The sequence below is a fragment of the Scyliorhinus torazame genome, chromosome 10 (genome assembly GCF_047496885.1).
Source record: "Scyliorhinus torazame isolate Kashiwa2021f chromosome 10, sScyTor2.1, whole genome shotgun sequence".
In the NCBI taxonomy this organism is placed as follows: domain Eukaryota; kingdom Metazoa; phylum Chordata; class Chondrichthyes; order Carcharhiniformes; family Scyliorhinidae; genus Scyliorhinus; species Scyliorhinus torazame.
In genome coordinates, this window is record NC_092716.1 from 3,362,826 (window position 1) to 3,383,598 (window position 20,773).

The 20,773-nt window shown below is 55.3% G+C and overlaps 1 protein-coding gene across 1 annotated transcript in view; it reads right to left on the reverse strand.

Moving 5' to 3' along the window:
- The window catches only part of slc7a10a (solute carrier family 7 member 10a), an 820,639-nt gene that overhangs the window by 57,755 nt on the left and 742,111 nt on the right, over positions 1 to 20,773 (reverse strand). Inside the window, 1 exon segment of the mRNA XM_072517756.1 lies at positions 15,853 to 15,978. Within this exon segment, the coding sequence (XP_072373857.1) occupies positions 15,853 to 15,978 (126 nt within the window).

Below are 20,773 nucleotides of genomic sequence, written 5' to 3' on the forward strand. Positions count from 1 at the left end.
CTGGAACATGGCCCAGACACACTGATCCGACACACTGGAACACGGCACGGACACGCTGATCCCACACACTGGAACACGGCTCGGACACACGGATCCCACACACTGGAACACGGCCCGAATGCACGGATCCCACACCCTGGAACACGGCTCGGACAAACGGATCCCACACCCTGGAACACGGCCCGGACAAACGGATCCCACACACTGGAACACGGCCCGGACAAACGGATCCCACACCCTGGAACACGGCCCGGACACACGGATCCCACACCCTGGAACACGGCCCGGGCACATGGACCCCACACACTGGAACATGGCCCAGACACACTGATCCGACACACTGGAACACGGCACGGACACGCTGATCCCACACACTGGAACACGGCTCGGACACACGGATCCCACACACTGGAACACGGCCCGAATGCACGGATCCCACACCCTGGAACACGGCCCGGACACACGGATCCCACACACTGGAACACGGCCCGGACACACGGATCCCACACCCTGGAACACGGCCCGGGCACATGGATCCCACACAATGGAACACGGCCCGGGCACACGGATACCACACATTGGAACACCGCCCGGGCACACGAATCCCACACACTGGAACACGGCCCGTACACACGGATCCCACACCCTGGAACACGGCCCGGGCACATGGATCCCACACAATGGAACACGGCCCGGGCACACGGATACCACACATTGGAACACCGCCCGGGCACACGAATCCGACACACTGGAACACGGCCCGGACACACGGATCCCACACACTGGAACACGGCTCGGACACACGGATCCCACACACTGGAACACGGCACCGGCACATGGATCCCACACACTGGAACACCGCCCGGACACACGGATCCCACACACTGGAACACGGCCCGGGCATACGGATCCCACACACTGGAACACGGCCCGGACACACGGATCCCACACACTGGAACACCGCCCAGACACACGGATCCCACACACTGGAACACGGCTCGGTCACACGGATCCCACACACCGGAACACCGCCCGGACACACGGATCCCACACACCGGAACACCGCCCAGACACACGGATCCCACACACTGGAACACGGCTCGGTCACACGGATCCCACACACCGGAACACCGCCCAGACACACGGATCCCACACACTGGAACAAGGCTCGGACACACGGATCCCGCACACTGGAACACGGCACGGGCACGTGGATCCCACACACTGGAACACGGCCCGGGCATACGGATCCCACACACTGGAACACCGCCCGGACACACGGATCCCACACACTGGAACACGGCCCGGGCATACGGATCCCACACACTGGAACACCGCCCGGACACACGGATCCCACACACTGGAACACGGCCCGGGCACATGGATCCCACACACTGGAACACAGCCTGGACACACGGATCCCACACACTGGAACACGGCCCGGACACACGGATCCCACACACTGGAACATGGCCCGGACACACGGATCCCACACACTGGAACACGGCGCGGGCACATGGATCCCACACACTGGAACATGGCCCGGGCACACAGATCCCACACACTGGAACACGGCCCGGACACACGGATCCCACACACTGGAACACGGCCCGTACACACGGATCCCACACCCTGGAACACGGCCCGAGCACATGGATCCCACACACTGGAACACGGCCCGGGCACACGGATCCCACACACTGGAACATGGCCCAGACACACTGATCCGACACACTGGAACACGGCACGGACACGCTGATCCCACACACTGGAACACGGCTCGGACACACGGATCCCACACACTGGAACACGGCCCGAATGCACGGATCCCACACCCTGGAACACGGCCCGGACACACGGATCCCACACACTGGAACACGGCCCGGACACACGGATCCCACACCCTGGAACACGGCCCGGGCACATGGATCCCACACAATGGAACACGGCCCGGGCACACGGATACCACACATTGGAACACCGCCCGGGCACACGAATCCCACACACTGGAACACGGCCCGTACACACGGATCCCACACCCTGGAACACGGCCCGGGCACATGGATCCCACACAATGGAACACGGCCCGGGCACACGGATACCACACATTGGAACACCGCCCGGGCACACGAATCCGACACACTGGAACACGGCCCGGACACACGGATCCCACACACTGGAACACGGCTCGGACACACGGATCCCACACACTGGAACACGGCACCGGCACATGGATCCCACACACTGGAACACCGCCCGGACACACGGATCCCACACACTGGAACACGGCCCGGGCATACGGATCCCACACACTGGAACACGGCCCGGACACACGGATCCCACACACTGGAACACGGCCCGGGCACATGGATCCCACACACTGGAACACGGCCTGGACACACGGATCCCACACACTGGAACACGGCCCAGACACACGGATCCCACACACTGGAACACGGCCCGGACACACGGATCCCACACACTGGAACACGGCGCGGGCACATGGATCCCACACACTGGAACACGGCCCGGGCACACAGATCCCACACACTGGAACACGGCTCGGACACACGGATCCCACACACTGGAACACGGCCCGAGCACATGGATCCCACACACTGGAACACGGCCCGGGCACACGGATCCCACACACTGGAACATGGCCCAGACACACTGATCCGACACACTGGAACACGGCACGGACACGCTGATCCCACACACTGGAACACGGCTCGGACACACGGATCCCACACACTGGAACACGGCCCGAATGCACGGATCCCACACCCTGGAACACGGCTCGGACAAACGGATCCCACACCCTGGAACACGGCCCGGACAAACGGATCCCACACACTGGAACACGGCCCGGACAAACGGATCCCACACCCTGGAACACGGCCCGGACACACGGATCCCACACCCTGGAACACGGCCCGGGCACATGGACCCCACACAATGGAACACGGCCCGGGCACACGGATACCACACATTGGAACACCGCCCGGGCACACGAATCCCACACCCTGGAACACGGCCCGTACACACGGATCCCACACACTGGAACACGGCTCGGACACACGGATCCCACACACTGGAACACCGCCCGGGCATGTGGATCCCACACACTGGAACGCCGCCCGGGCACACGGATCCCACACACTGGAACACGGCCCAGACACACGGATCCCACACCCTGGAACACGGCCCGGGCACATGGACCCCACACAATGGAACACGGCCCGGGCACACGGATACCACACATTGGAACACCGCCCGGGCACACGAATCCGACACACTGGAACACGGCCCGGACACACGGATCCCACACACTGGAACACAGCCCGGGCACATGGATCCCACACACTGGAACACGGCCCGGACACACGGATCCCACACCCTGGAACACGGCCCGGACACACGGATCCCACACCCTGGAACACGGCCCGGGCACATGGACCCCACACAATGGAACACGGCCCGGGCACACGGATACCACACATTGGAACACCGCCCGGGCACACGAATCCGACACACTGGAACACGGCCCGGACACACGGATCCCACACACTGGAACACAGCCCGGGCACATGGATCCCACACACTGGAACACGGCCCGGACACACGGATCCCACACCCTGGAACACGGCCCGGACACACGGATCCCACACACTGGAACACGGCCCGGACACACGGATCCCACACCCTGGAATACGGCCCGGACACACGGATCCCACACCCTGGAACACGGCCCGGGCACATGGATCCCACACAATGGAACACGGCCCGGGCACACGGATACCACACATTGGAACACCGCCCGGGCACACGAATCCCACACACTGGAACACGGCCCGTACACACGGATCCCACACACTGGAACACGGCTCGGACACACGGATCCCACACACTGGAACACCGCCCGGGCATGTGGATCCCACACACTGGAACACGGCTCGGACACATGGATCCCACACACTGGAACACCGCCCGGGCACGTGGATCCCACACACTGGAACGCCGCCCGGGCACACGGATCCCACACACTGGAACACGGCCCAGACACACGGATCCCACACACTCGAACAAGGCCCGGGCACACTGATCCCACACACTGGAACACCGCCCGGGCACACGGATCCCACACACTGGAACACTGCCCGGACACACGGATCCTACACACTGGAACATGGCCCGGACACACGGATCCCACACACTGGCACACGGCCCGGGCACGCGGATCCCGCACACTGGAACACGGCGCGGGCACACGGATCCCACACACTGGAACACGGCCCAGACACACGGATCCCACACACTCGAACAAGGCCCGGGCACACTGATCCCACACACTGGAACACCGCCCGGGCACACGGATCCCACACACTGGAATACGGATCCCACACACTGGAACACTGCCCGGACACACGGATCCTACACACTGGAACACGGCCCTGACACACGGATCCCACACACTGGAACACGGCCCGGGCACGCGGATCCCACACACTGGAACATGGCCCAGACCCACTGATCCCACACACTGGAACACAGCTTGGACACACGGATCCCACACACTGGAACACGGCCCGGGCACACGGATCCCTCACAATGGAACACGGCCCGGGCACACGGATCCCACGTACGGACCGCCCAGTACGGACCCCCCGGTTCACCCAGCGTCGATCAGTTTGGCTGAGAGGGCGGTCCACACTTTCATGAGGGCGATGACGGGGTCTTGGGCACGCGACTGGCCCGGTGTCTATTCAGCTACCGGATGACCCCTTGACCACCTCACGTGTGGCACCAGCAGAGTTGTTAATGGGACATTGGCTCCGGGCCCGTCTCAGCCTGGTCATCTCGGACATCGTGCTCGGGTCCTCCAGCGCCAGGGTCACTCTGAGATGGACACAGGGCAACGCTCGCAGCGTCGCAATAAATGTAACTAACTGCAGGGAGACGGGGGGAATATCTGGGAAGGCGGGCTGCAATTGGCAGCCAGACCGCCATCATGAGGTTCATAGCGGAAGCCAGACAATCCATCTGGGGATGGACGAGCTGGTGGGTGGGTCCGAAGGAGGACAAATAACAGAGAGGGGGAAATGGTTTATACTTACATCAGTTTATATTTACAAATTGTTAGACAAATGAATGACAATATCCAGAACAGTTGGCGGCTGCAGTTCGCAGTGATGTTGTTGGACACAGAAGGGTGGGGCCTCTCCCATCCGATAGAGACTGCCCCTTGGGCCAAGGACACTCGGCCCATGGCTCAATGGCCATAACCAGTATATTAATAAACCTACAGGGTAAGGCCGAGCCTGAAGGAACAAACTCACATTTGCTGAGGAGTGGGAAGGTGAGGGGACAGTGTCGCAACCTCGCCTGAAAGCGTAGGAAACAGATCCATAAATGAAACAATTCAGCTGGCCAAACTCTACCTGAAATACAGCTTTGTGTCTGAGAACGTTATTGCTGTGAAGAAGCATTTTGTAAACCTTCATCAAGACCGTTCAGAGCTGGAGACAAATTCACGAGGAAAGCCTTGTGCGCTAACGAAGAGGAGACGCACAAGGCTTTTCCCCAGGGTAGAGGAGTCAATTACTAGGGGGCATAGGTTTAAGGTGAGAGGGCAAGGTTTAGAGTAGATGTACGAGGCAAGTTTTTTACGCAGAGGGTAGTGGGTGCCTGGAACTCGCTGCCTGAGGAGGTGGTGGAAGCAGGGACGATAGGGACATTTAAGGAGCATCTTGACAAATACATGAATAGGATGGGAATAGAGGGATATGGACCCAGGAAGTGTAGAAGATTGTAGTTTAGTCGGACAGCATGGTCGGCATGTGCTTGGAGGGCCGAAGGGCCTGTTCCTGTGCTGTACATTTCTTTGTTCTTTGTTCTTTTGCTGTCCTAAACATTCAGTCACATATTCACCCTTCCTTTGTACTGGCGAGATAGGAATAGTTAAAGTTAAAATTTAGCAAATGAATTTAATCTTTCCGTTTTGAGATCTGAGTTTTGTTATTGTCATGTTCAGTTCTGTACAGAAAAACATTTATTTTGCATCAGCTCAGATAGGAAACTAAAGTTCATTCAATGTGAAACTCTGAACAAAATCCAAGCTGCGCGAGATGGAGGTTTGAGTTTTGAAGAGATGCGATATGGATTTAAAATTGACAAGGCCAATTTGTCCCCAAAATATAAGATAAATTGCAGTTTGTCCGTAAGCCAACTTGAACTGTGAGAACTTTCCAAAACATTGGAGTTGGAAAGAATATTGAAATTCAGTTCAGGACACGTTTCGCAAAAGGATTTCTTGCAACTTTGCTTCAGTAGCAAATATCGGAAATTGAAGGAGAAAAGGGACAGACAGAAGAAATGGAATTTGAACAAAATTAAAGAAAAAAGAACAAGAGCGGTTTTGAAAAATTCGGTAAGGGGTGGGCCTTGTTCCCTTCGCCCACTCCCCACCCCTTGTAGGTTCTGTGGAAAAGTTAACCATTTCAGCAGATATCTGGGGCGAGATTCTCCGACCCCCCGCCGGGTCGGAGAATCGCCGGGGGCTGGCGTGAATCCCGCCCCCGCTGGTTGCCAAATTCTCCGGCACCGGATATTCGACGGGGGCGGGAATCGCGCCGTGCCAGTTGGCGGGCCCCCCCCCGCGATTCTCCGGCCCGGATGGGCCGAAGTCCCGCCGCTAGAATGCCTGTCCCGCCGGCGTAGATTAAATCACCTACCTACCTTACTGGCGGGACAAGGTGGCGCGGGCGGGCTCCGGGGTCCTGGGGGGGGGGGGACGCGGGGCGATCTGGCCCCGGGGGGTGCCCCCACGGTGGCCTGGCCCGCGATCGGGGGCCACCGATCCGAGGGCGGGCCTGTGCCGTGGGGGCACTCTTTCCCTTCCGCCTTCACCACGGTCTCCACCATGGCGGAGGCGGAAGAGACTCCCTCCACTGCGCATGCGCGGGAATGCCGTGAGCGGCCGCTAACGCTCCCATGCATGCGCCGCCCGGAGATGTCATTTCCGCGCCAGCTGGCGGGGCACCAAAGGCCTTTTCCGCCAGCTGGCTGGGCGGAAATTCGTCCGGTGCAAATTCCGCACCTTTGGGGCGGCGCGATGCCCGACTGATTTGTGCCGTTTCCGGAGAATTTCGCCCCTGATTTGTTTATAATCGCCCGGAAACGTGTGTGTCAATGATTATGTACCTGTCGACATTCATTTATATAATGTTTAATTGTGTATTGTGGGAACTCAGCAACACCAGTTAAATGTGGAAATGTCACGCACAGTCTGGAGGAATGGGGAATAAAGGTGAGAATTCTATTTTGTTTGTCACATCCCCTAGATCAGCACCAGCTGCTAATTGTTTGGTTGAGAATGAGCCTGAGATTTTGAATCAACGATGAATAGGCGGATAAAATCTGGACTTGGAAATGGACTTGAATGGAACAAAATAATTTAAATTATAATGAAGTTAAAAGGGGAATTGGGAAAACAACAAGGTTCATTTTTAGGGTCGTTCCTCTTTGTTCCTGTTTATCCTGTTATTTCCCCTTGCTTTTATCTTCACTATTACATGTTTGATCCATGGATATTTAATGGTCCTGTGACTTTAAGGCAGAGCAGCCGATACCTTTAATTCAAACAGAAGAATCCCGAAAGCGGTGCTGATTTAAGGTGGTGATTGCAGACGTCCCGGCACCAATGACAGAGATTGGCCGGCATCAGTGATGACCTGGTTTGATTGATTTGGCCGGTGGCCGATGAATTGGCCCAAAAGATTGTGCTCTGCTTGGTGACAGGTGGTGATCCCACTGGAATGTTTCAGAGATTTGAAGGTTGAGATTTGGTTTAAGATTGACTCCTGGCTGCTCAGAGGAAGGACTGGTGTCCTCTCCCCGCTTCGTTTTGTTCCCCAGAAAGGCTGTATTTCTGAACTGACAGGGAGCCTGGATTAATCAGTGCCCAGGAAAACCATTACAGGCTGTTCCAGCGGAGCCCAGAACCAACCAACGTCCTCTACAGAAAAGGCAGAGGCCTGGAAATAACCCCTGAACTGAGAGCTGATTTTCATGTGAAGCCTCTGCAGGAAAAGGAGTGAGTAATACATTTCTGAACTACAGACTCCAAACCAAGAATGTTGAAGAACCAGCGTGCGGCGAGGAAAGCGAGCTAAAGAACTACCATTGGAAGCAAAGACTCTTATCTCTGGGCCTTCATCTTTATTATTTTCATCCCTTACCCGCTCTGTGTTTGTCTGTCTTGTCTGTGTGAGTAGAGGGTGGACAGTAAAAGGATCTAGTAGATCAACTTGTTAGTATCCAGTTGTATTTACTGCTTATTTCATTATAGTTCTTGTTATAAATAAACAGTAATTGTGTTTACATTTACAAACCTGGTGACTGTGATTATTGGGCAGCCAGGGGCCAAAGAGTTTGGGAATTTATAGAAGAATTATTGGTTAATTCCCTGGCAGGGTCAGGGAGCTTGGCTGGGGCATTTCCTGGGTGCTAGGCTAGCAATGCTAGGATTGGACCTGGGGGGGCCTTACCAGGTGGGTGGGGGTGGGTGGGGGTGGGCCGCCGGGGGGCCAGACAAAAGATCCTGAGGTGGAGACCCCCTCTGAATTGCGATTTTTGAGAATATTTGAGAATTATTGAATTCCTTTTAAAGACTGGGATTTGGGACTATGGAAGCGGCTGGTCAAATGCACAGGAAAATCCCGAGAAACCTGGGGTTGGATTCTCCCCGACAGCGACAAGAGGCCACGGCCTCCGTACGTTGGTTGAGGTCCGCCCTGCGATGCTCCGACCCCGACCAGCCGGGTTCCCGGCGGTGTGGGTCGCGTGTGGTCTCACCCGTCGGGAACTCAGTGTGGCGGCTCCACAGTCGGGGGAGGGCCGATCCGTGTGCAGGGGTGGACAGATTGGGGGCTGGGGGCACTGTGGTGGGGCGGTTCGGGGCGCGCGAGCCAGCCACGTGCTGCAGGCCGCCACGCACGGCCACGGCACGAACTCTGACCCGGTCACTCTGCTTAAAAAACAAGAAACCTTTTGCAAAGTGTGAAGGTGACTTCCCAATGACATTCCAACAGTGGGTTCAAGGAGGAGTTGGAATACCGAGGTAAGAGTGAATTCGGTTCAGTAAACGGGGGAATCGATCGAACGCTCCTGCGTTACAGTAAAACCACACGCCAGTCACACGCTCTACCTCAACGACCTGAGGTCAGCGGGACTGGGCAGCGAGGTTATTAGCCCTTTACAACAAGACACTTTCCAGCTCGATTACAAAAATAAACCGACGCAGGCAAGGAAGTGCCGGGGAAAACAGTCCCGATTCTCCGCTGGCCGGACCATTTAGGCCGGAATTCTCTGGTTGTTAGGATCCACTTTTCCCGCCAGCAGCGCACTCCCACCCACGAAATTCCCGGCAGCGCGGGCTGGTCACTATGAGAAATCCCACTGACGGCGGCGGAGGAGCCGGAGATTCCAGAACGGACAATCCCGGTTGGAATTGCATGAAGCAATTGGGCCTTTTAAAGAAAAGGAAAACTTGTTGAAGGACCTTCACAAGCTGCAGAGATCCCTCAGCTCAAAGTTTGTTCCTCTGGGAAATTATCATAGAATCTACAGTGCTAAAGGAGGCCATTCGGCCCATCGAGTCTGCACTGGCTCGTGGAAAGAGCACCCTACCCAAGGCGACACCTCCACCCTATCCCCATATCCCAGTAACCCCACCCAACACTAAGGGCAATTTATCATGGCCAATCCACCTAACCTGCACATCTTTGGATTGTGGGAGGAAACCGGAGCACCCGGAGGAAACCCACGCACACACGGGGAGAATGTGCAGACTCCGCACAGACAGTGACCCAAGCCGGAATCGAACCTGGGACCCTGGAGCTGTGAAGCAATTGTGCTAACCACTGTGCTACCGTGCTGCCCTAATTAGGAAGAAAAACAAAATGAATTTAATGTCACTCTGAACAAACTGAAGAACCAATCGGCAGGGAAAGCTCACTGAGCTGGATTCCCCGTTTGGGAGGGATGTTATTCTCTAAGTCCGAATAAAGATTGTAGACTTCCAGTTAACACAAATACTTTATTCAAAGGGTTTGTTCTGTTTCCAGAGCTTAACTAGATATAATACAGTCGCGAGGTATGACCAGTGAAGCTAAGGTAAGCTGCCTATGCTGAGCTGTCTCTGTCTGCTGCTGCTCACTAGCCCTGTGCTTCTCAAAGAGGCGGATCGTACCATGGGCTCGACCCTTTATATCCGTCTCTGATGCTGCCCTCTAGTGATGCTGTGACTGTTACATCTGTGCTGCAGCCCCTGGTGTATGTGCAGATGTACAGATCACTACAGGAGGCTACGTCCCCGCAGCAGCGTGAAACGGTGGTATTTTACACTAGGAAAGCTGGCGTAAAATGGCCACCAACTCGCTGTTTTGCTGGGGGATAGCAGGGAGGCAGTGTAGAACTCCCAGCTCCAGCTGCCGATACGGCCCTGAGCACTTCCGGGTCCTTGGCCGCGCACGCGGAAGGCGGCAGCCTGCAGTGGCCGCGCTGTGCTTCATGGCGGACTCAGCCCAGGGACCCGGACCGCAAAAATAGTCCCCCCCTTCGGAAGCTCGTGCGCCCCAGAACTCCCCCCGCCCCACAGTGCCCCCAGCCCCGAATAAAGCCCCCTACTGCCCGCGGATCGGCCCTCCCCCGACTGTGGCGGTGCTGGACTGAGTCCGCAGCCGCCACGCTGAGTTCCCGACGGGTGAGACCATGAGAGACCCACGCCATGGGGAACTCGGCCGGTAGGGGACGGAGCGTCGGGGGGGCGGGCCTCAAGCAATGGCCTGAGGCCGTGGATACAGCGTGCGCCGTACTCCTGGAGTACTCCGCTTTTCAGGGGGTTGAGCATCGCGAAGGTAGCGCCACCCCCGATATTGGCATCATCGGGAATTCTGCGCCCCCTTGCCCAACGCGATTTCGGAGAATCCAGCCCCACATGTTCCAGGAGGAAGCCAAGAGGTACAAGAAAAACACGGAAGAACTGAAGGCAATGGTTGGACATTTGGAAGAATATTTGGAAAAACATTATGGGGGCGATTCTCTCCCTGGACCAGATCCTGCTGTCCCGGGAGGATACTGAGAGATTCGCTCCCGGGAGGATACTGAGAGATTCTCTGCCTGGCCCAGATCCTGCTCCCCCGGGAGGATACTGAGAGATTCTCTCCCTGGTCCATATCCTGCTGTCCTGGGAGGATACTGAGAGATTCTCTCCCTGGTCCATATCCTGCTCTCCCGGGAGGATACTGAGAGATTCTCTCCCGGGAGGATACTGAGAGATTCTCTCCCGGGAGGATACTGAGAGATTCTCTCCCAGGAGGATACTGAGAGATTCTCTCCCGGGAGGATACTGAGAGATTCTCTCCCGGGAGGATACTGAGAGATTCTCTGCCTGGTCCAGATCCTGCTCTCCCGGGAGGATACTGAGAGATTCTCTCCCGGGAGGATACTGAGAGATTCTCTCCCTGGTCCATATCCTGCTCTCCCGGGAGGATACTGAGAGATTCTCTCCCTGGCCCAGATCCTGCTCTCCCGGGAGGATACTGAGAGATTCTCTCCCTGGTCCAGATCCTGCTCTCCCGGGAGGATACTGAGAGATTCTCTCCCGGGAGGATACTGAGAGATTCTCTCCCGGGAGGATACTGAGAGATTCTCTCCCAGGAGGATACTGAGAGATTCTCTGCCTGGTCCAGATCCTGCTCTCCCGGGAGGATACTGAGAGATTCTCTCCCGGGAGGATACTGAGAGATTCTCTCCCTGGTCCATATCCTGCTCTCCCGGGAGGATACTGAGAGATTCTCTCCCTGGCCCAGATCCTGCTCTCCCGGGAGGATACTGAGAGATTCTCTCCCTGGTCCAGATCCTGCTCTCCCGGGAGGATACTGAGAGATTCTCTCCCGGGAGGATACTGAGAGATTCTCTCCCGGGATGATACTGAGAGATTCTCTCCCTGGCCCAGATCCTGCTCCCCCGGGAGGATACTGAGAGATTCTCTCCCTGGCCCAGATCCTGCTCCCCTGGGAGGATTCTGAGAGATTCTCTCCCGGGAGGATACTGAGAGATTCTCTCCCGGGAGGATACTGAGAGATTCTCTCCTGGGAGGATACTGAGAGAGCCGTGTGTGCTGGGCCTGGGACCCACCAGGACAGGATGCTCCTGACTCGCGGCACCCGAAGCAGCCGGATTGATGCTCTCGCTGCGTGTGAACCAGGTGGTCACATTGAGAAGCCTCCGTTTTGAGCTGAAGCCTCCTGGCTCCCAGGATTCCCCAGGACACAGTGGGGGCCCTCGGGCATCGGATCCCAGATCCTCTACCCCTGGCACCCGCTGGTGGGGTTATCTGGACCGGGCTTTGGTTCCCTCGCTGGTCCACCCTCTGGATGAGGCGATGTCCCGAGTGCTGAGGCCCAGCCCCCGCCTGTTTGGACGTTGATTTCTGTGTGTGTGGTGTTGAAGCCTCCCGAGGTCAGGCCCCACCTTCTGGTTGGGTTGCTCGGCAGTAACTCCCACCTGCGACATGACACTTCTCTGCAAGGGAATCCATTGGGAGCCGGGATGTGCTCCCATTATTACCATTCCCAATTCCCTGTTAGCAAAAGCCCGGAGGCTGTCACGGTCAGTGGGGGTTATGGGTGGACGGTGGGACAGATGGGCAGTAGCTGGAGCTGCCCACGTTATGGATATAGACCATCTGGGATTGGCATAGCGGACCCATGGATGCTGGTACACCCACTCCAGCCCAGGGGCAACCCTCCCCACAGATGGTGGTCCTCCCCCCACAAATGGTGGCCCCCACCCCCCGACCGAGACTGTCCCCCCTGGGGTCTTCCCCCAACGAGCACCGGGGGAGAAACCCCAGCGCCCCCAGACTCATTGCCTGGGAGTGTTGATACCCCTCACCTCCTCGGACCCCCACAGAAACCCTTCTGCCAGCTTTCCGTTTGTAAAAAGGAGCACTAATCGGTATCCGTGTGACCACTTGCCGGTTAGATCACGGGCGGCGGTCATATAGGGGGTCCTTCCCCTATAGAACATAGAACATAGAACATTACAGCGCAGTACAGGCCCTTCGGCCCTCGATGTTGCGCCGACCTGTGAAACCACTCTAAAGCCCATCTACACTATTCCCTTATCGTCCATATGTCTATCCAATGAGCATTTGAATGGCAAGTCCACTACTGTTGCAGGCAGGGCATTCCACGCCCTTACTACTCTCTGAGTAAAGAACCTACCTCTGACATCTGTCTTATATCTATCTCCCCTCAATTTAAAGGTATGTCCCCTCGTGCTAGACATCACCATCCGAGGAAAAAGGCTCTCAATGTCCACCCTATTCAATCCTCTGATCATCTTGTATGCCTCAATTAAGTCACCTCTTAACCTTCTCTCTAACGAAAACAGCCTCAAGTCCCTCAGCCTTTCCTCATAAGATCTTCCCTCCATACCAGGCAACATTCTGGTAAATCTCCTCTGCACCCTTTCCAATGCTTCCACATCCTTCCTACAATGCGGCGACCAGAATTGCACGCAATACTCCAAATGCGGCCGCACCAGAGTTTTGTACAGCTGCAACGTGACCTCATGGCTCCGAAACTCAATCCCTCTACCAATAAAAGCTAACACACCGTACGCCTTCTTAACAACCCTCTCAACCTGGGTGGCAACTTTCAGGGATCTATGTACATGGCCACAGAGATCTCTCTGCTCATCCACACTGCCAAGAATCTTACCATTAGCCCAGTACTCAGTCTTCCTGTTATTCCTTCCAAAATGAATCACCTCACACTTTTCTGCATTAAACTCCATTTGCCACCTCTCAGCCCAGCGCTGCAGCTGATCTATGCCCCTCTGTACCCTCTGTTAATGGAATGGAGATTGGCTTTCATTGATGCTGATTGGCTTCTCGCCAACGGGGACGGACGGGTTAGATCGCGAACCGATTTTGGCCTCTCCCAAGATCGAACAGTCCTGTCGTACCCACCCTTGGTGTGGCTGGTAGATTGTGCCCTCAGTGTTGGAGGATTGTGATGGGTATCAGTGCGATTCCCACTGGTTCTCCCGCCCGGTCATTGTTTGAGAGAATCCTGCCCTACATTTCCAAAGATATATATAAAAAATGGAAAGCAAATTTGTTAATTCTATGTGTGAAAAGAATGGGCATGTGCAAAAATTGGTGAGGATGTTAACAGAGGCGGAGCATTCAAGTGAATGACTGCGGGACAAAAAGTGAAGGTGAAGAATTCTTGTGCACTGGAGCAACGAAACGTAGAAATCTTGCCGGCTCGATTCATGTGTTGATATGTACATACTAATTCAGATCAGGAGTGGCCACTCAGGCCTGGGGCCTAGTCCGCCATTCAATCAGACCATGGCTGATCTAATTTGTACCCCAATTTCACATTCTTGCCCATCCTCGGTAACCTTTCACCCCCTTGTCAATCAAGAATCTATCTCACTCGGCTTTCAAAATTTGCAAAGGCTGTGGGCGGGATTCTGCAATAACGGGGCTATGTCCCCACGCCAGCGTGAAAACCGGCGCCAACCACTCCGGGGTCAACGGCCCCCGAAAGTGAGGAATTCTCCCCTTCCTTGGGGGCTAGGTTGCCGCCGGAGTGATCCCCGCAGCTCCAGCCGGCGCGGAACGGCCGGTGAATTTCCACGCAGGCGCGGGGTTCCCTTCTCCACGCCGGCTCCCGTGCAATATGGCGGAGACGGAAAGGGGCCCGACACGAGTAAAGTAGGCCCCCACGGAACCAGCACACTTGCTGATCGGTAATCGGCGATCGCGGGCCAGGCCACCGTGGGGGCCCCTCCCGGAGTCGGATCCCCCCGCCCTCCCTCCAGGGCCGCCCACTGCACACTTACCTTCCACGTCCCGCCATGTGGGAGGTGAGTAATCCACGCTGGCGGGACCCGGCCAAACCCGTGAGCCACTCGGCCCATCGGGGTCCGGATAATCGCCGGGGGGGGGGGGGGGAGGGCTGTCAACGGCCCCCGACCGACGCGGCGGGAATCCCGTGGGCGCCCGAAAAACGGTGCTGGGGAATAGGGAAGCCGGCGGCGGGGCGGGATTCGCGCTTCCCCTGGTGATTCTCCGGCCCGGCGCAAGGTCGGAGAATCCCGGCCTCTGTTGCCGCTGCCTTCTCAGGAAGAGAGTTCCAGAGGCTCACGACCCTGTGAGAGAAGAAACATTCTCATCATCTCCGTCTTCAATGAGCGACACCTAAAACCGTGACCCCAAGTTGTGGATCCTGTGACAAGAGGAAACCTCATCTCCACATTCACCCTCTCGATGCAACAATCAGAAAGTGAGTTCCCCACAACATACCCAATAGAAAGACGAGGGGAACATGGCTGTTGCTGGACATCTACGGTATGATGTGGAGAGTCACATGTGGTAGAGTTTGTCTAGAGACAGTCTCAGAGACGTTGATGTGAGCCGACACCTGGATAGGGCTATACCCTGGAGATAGGTAAATAGTTGTGTGATAACAATAAACAGTTTATGTTCAAACAAACCTCCAGGCCTCACATCCTCCCTCAAGACGTTCCTTAAAACCTTCCTCACTGATGAACCTTTCAAACATTTCCTGATGGCGGTCAGCAGATATCTGTTTGAAATGGTTCCTGTCAAGCACTTCAGAACATTTTATTGCTCCCGAGATGCTATAAAAATGCAAGTTGTTGTAGTTTGGCTGGGGTAAAATCCACTGGATGAAGACAGTGATCCACCGAAACTCACAACCGGAGAACTTTCTGATATTTCGATTCTGTGAGGAATGTGTCGCTTACCTTTGTAGATCTGCACAAACCCCATGACAATGATTAGTCCAAGAGCCAGGAGTTTACCAGCAGTGAAGAGATCCTGGACTCGGGTCACCCATCGGACGCTGAAGCAATTCACCCAGGTCAGCAGCACTGTGACAATAAGAATTGAGTAAGAGACGGACAAATACTTCAACACATTGTTAAATACTTTCATTCCCAATTCTACCGACACTGAGAGCGGCATTCTCCATCCTGCCAGCTGGCCATTGGGGGCACCCCAACACCATCGGGAAATCCGCGGGCGAGAGTGCGATGCCGGTGAAACAGGATCCACCGACGGACAATCCAGCCCCTCATAGATGTGAACCCCGACCTGTCCTGGGAGTGACGGGGCAGTGTAGGGGGAGCTTTACTCTGCATCTAACCCCGGGCTGCACCTGGCCTGGGAGTGTTTGATGGGGACAGTGTAGAGGGAGCTTCACTCTGTATCTAACCCCGTGCTGTACCTGTCCTGGGAGTGTTTGATGGGGACAGTGTAGAGGGAGCTTCACTCTGTATCTAACCCCGTGCTGTACCTGTCCTGGGAGTGTTTGATGGGGACAGTGTAGAGGGAGCTTTACTCTGTATCTAACCACGTGCTGTACCTGTCCTGGGAGTGTTTGATGGGGACAGTGTAGAGGGAGCTTTACTCTGTATCTAACCCCGTGCTGTACCTGTCCTGGGAGTGTTTGATGGGGAGAGTGTAGAGGGAGCTTCACTCTGTATCTAACCCCGTGCTGTACCTGTCCTGGGAGTGTTTGATGGGGACAGTGTAGAGGGAGCTTTACTTGTATCTAACCCCGTGCTGTACCTGTCCTGGGAGTGTTTGATGGGGACAGTGTAGAGGGAGCTTCACTCTGTATCTAAACCCGTGCTGTACCTGTCCTGGGAGTGTTTGATGGGGACAGTGTAGAGGGAGCTTTACTCTGTATCTAACCCCGTGCTGTACCTGTCGAGGGAGTGTTTGATGGGGACAGTGGAGAGGGAGCTTTACTCTGTATCTAATCCCGTGCTGTACCTGTCCTGGGAGTGTTTGATGAGGACAGTGTAGAGGGAGCTTTACTCTGTATCTAACCCCGTGCTGTACCTGTCCTGGCAGTGTTTGATGGGGACAGTGTAGAGGGAGCTTTACTCTGTATCTAACCCCGTGCTGTACCTGTCCTGGCAGTGTTTGATGGGGACAGTGTAGAGGGAGCTTTACTCTGTATCTAACCCCGTGCTGTACCTGTCCTGGGAGTGTTTGATGGGGACAGTGTAGCGGGGGCTTTACTCTGTATCTAATCCCGTGCTGTACCTGTCCTGGGAGTGTTTGATGAGGACAGTGCAGAGGGAGCTTTACTCTGTATCTACCCCCATGCTCTCCGTGCCCTGGGAGTGTTTGATGGGGACAATGTAGAGGGAGCTTTACTCTGTATCTAACCCCGTGCTGTACCTGTCCTGTGAGTGTTTGGTGGGGACAGTGTAGAGGGAGCTTTACTCTGTATCAACCCCCGTGCTGTACCTGTCCTGGGAGTGTTTGATGGGGACAATGTAGAGGGAGGTTTACTCTGTATCTAAACCTGTGCTGTACCTGTCCTGGGAGTGTTTGATGGGGACAGTGTAGAGGGAGCTTTACTCTGTATATAACCCCGTGCTGTACCTGTCCTGGGAGTGTTTGATGGGGACGGTGGAGAGGGAGCTTTACTCTGGATCTAACCCCGTGCTGTACCTGTCCTGGGAGTGTTTGATGGGGACAGTGTAGAGGTAGCTTTCCTGTGTATCTAACTCCGTGCTGTACCTGTCCTGGGAGTGTTTGTTGGGGACAGTGTAGAGGGAGCTTTACTCTGTATCTTACCCTGTGCTGTACCTGTCCTGGGAGTGTTTGATGGGGACAGCGTAGAGGAAGTTTTACTCTGTGTCTAACCCAATGCTGAACCTGTCCAGGGAGTGTTTGATGGGAACAGTGTAGAGGAAGATTTACTCTGTATCTAACCCCATGCTGTACCTGTCGAGGGAGTGTTGGATGGGGACAGTGTAGAGGGAGCTTTTCTCTGTATCTCACCCCGTGCTGTACCTGTCCTGGGAGTGTTTGATGGGGACAGTGTAGAGGGAGCTTCACTCTGCATCTAACCCCGGGCTGTACTTGTCCTGGGAGTGTTTGATGGGGACAGTGTAGAGGGAGCTTTACTCTGTATCTAACCCCGTGCTGTACCTGTCCTGGGAGTGTTTGATGGGGACAGTGTAGCGGGGGCTTTACTCTGTATCTCACCCGTGCTGTACCTGTCCTGGGAGTGTTTGATAGGGACAGTGTAGGGGGAGTTTTACTCTGTATCTAACCCCGTGCTGTACCTGTCCTGGGAGTGTTTGATGGGGACAGTGTAGAGGGGGCTTTACTCTGTATCTAACCCTGTGCTGTACCTGTCCTGGGAGTGTTTGATGGGGACAGTGTAGAGGCAGCTTTACTCTGCATCTAACCCCGTGCTGTACCTGTCCTGGGAGTGTTTGATGGGGACAGTGTAGAGGGAGCTTTCCTGTGTACCTAACCCCGTGCTGTACCTGTCCTGGGAGTGTATGATGGGGACATTGTAGTGGGGGCTTTACTCTGTATCTAACCCCGTGCTGTACCTGTCCTGGGAGTGTTTGATGGGGACAGTGTAGAGGGAGCTTTACTCTGTATCTAACCCCGTGCTGTACCTGTCCTGGGAGTGTTTGATGGGGACAGTGTAGAGGAAGCTTTACTCTGTATCTAACCCCATGCTGTACCTGTCGAGGGAGTGTTTGATGGGGACAGTGTAGAGGGAGCTTTCCTGTGTATCTAACCCCGTGCTGTACCTGTCCAGGGAGTGTTTGATGGGGACAGTGTAGAGGGAGCTTTACTCTGTATCTAACCCCGTGCTGTTCCTGTCCAGGGAGTGTTTGATGGGGACAGTGTAGAGGAAGCTTTACTCTGTATCTAGCCACATGCTGTACCTGTCCTGGGAGTGTTTGATGGGGACAGCGTAGAGGAAGTTTTACTCTGTATCTAACCCAATGCTGAACCTGTCCAGGGAGTGTTTGATGGGGACAGTGTAGAGGGAGCTTCACTCTGCATCTAACCGCGGGCTGTACTTGTCCTGGGAGTGTTTGATGGGGACAGTGTAGAGGGAGCTTTACTCTGTATCTAACCCCGTGCTGTACCTGTCCTGGGAGTGTTTGATGGGGACAGTGTAGCGGGGGCTTTACTCTGTATCTCACCCGTGCTGTACCTGTCCTGGGAGTGTTTGATAGGGACAGTGTAGGGGGAGTTTTACTCTGTATCTAACCCCGTGCTGTACCTGTCCTGGGAGTGTTTGATGGGGACAGTGTAGAGGGGGCTTTACTCTGTATCTAACCCTGTGCTGTACCTGTCCTGGGAGTGTTTGATGGGGACAGTGTAGAGGCAGCTTTACTCTGCATCTAACCCCGTGCTGTACCTGTCCTGGGAGTGTTTGATGGGGACAGTGTAGAGGGAGCTTTCCTGTGTACCTAACCCCGTGCTGTACCTGTCCTGGGAGTGTATGATGGGGACATTGTAGTGGGGGCTTTACTCTGTATCTAACCCCGTGCTGTACCTGTCCTGGGAGTGTTTGATGGGGACAGTGTAGAGGGAGCTTTACTCTGTATCTAACCCCGTGCTGTACCTTTCCTGGGAGTGTTTGATGGGGACAGTGTGGAGGAAGCTTTACTCTGTATCTAACCCCATGCTGTACCTGTCGAGGGAGTGTTTGATGGGGACAGTGTAGAGGGAGCTTTCCTGTGTATCTAACCCCGTGCTGTACCTGTCCAGGGAGTGTTTGATGGGGACAGTGTAGAGGAAGCTTTACTCTGTATCTAGCCCCATGCTGTACCTGTCCAGGGAGTGTTTGATGGGGACAGTGTAGAGGAAGCTTTACTCTGTATCTAACCCCATGCTGTACCTATCGAGGGAGTGTTTGATGGGGACAGTGTAGAGGGAGCTTTACTCTGTATCTCACCCCGTGCTGTACCTGTCCTGGAAGTGTTTGATGGGGACAGTGCAGAGGGAACTTTACTCTGTATCTAACCCCGTGCTGTACCTGTCCTGGGAGTGTTTGATGGGGACAGTGTAGAGGGAGTTTTACTCTGTATCTAACCCCGTGCTGTACCTGTCCTGGGAATGTTTGATGGGGACAGTGTAGAGGGAGCTTTACTCTGTATCTAACCCCGTGCTGTACCTGTCCAGGGAGTGTTTGATGGGGACAGTGTAGAGGGAGCTTGACTCTGTATCTAATCCCGTGCTGTACCTGTCCTGGGAGTGTTTAATGGGGGCAGTGTAGAGGGAGCTTTACTATGTATCTAACCCCGTGCTGTACCTGTCCTGGGAGTGTTGATGGGGACAGTGTAGAGGGAGCTTTACTCTGTATCTAACCCCGTGCTGTTCCTGTCCAGGGAGTGTTTGATGGGGACAGTGTAGAGGAAGCTTTACTCTGTATCTAGCCACATGCTGTACCTGTCCTGGGAGTGTTTGATGAGGACAGTGTAGAGGGAGCTTTACTCTGCATCTAAACCCCGGGCTGTACCTGTCCTGGGAGTGTTTGATGGGGACAGTGTAGAGGGAGCTTTACTCTGTATCTAACCCCGTGCTGTACCTGTCCTGGCAGTGTTTGATGGGGACAGTGTAGAGGGAGCTTTACTCTGTATCTAACCCCGTGCTGTACCTGTCCTGAGAGTGTTTGATGGGGACAGTGTAGCGGGGGCTTTACTCTGTATCTAACCCCGTGCTGTACCTGTCCTGGGAGTGTTTGATAGGGACAGTGTAGAGGGAGTTTTACTCTGTATCTAACCCCGTGCTATACCTGGCCTGGGAGTGTTTGATGGGGACAGTGTAGAGGGAGCTTTGTTCTGTATCTAACCCCGTGCTGTACCTGTCCTCGGAGTGTTTGATGGGGAC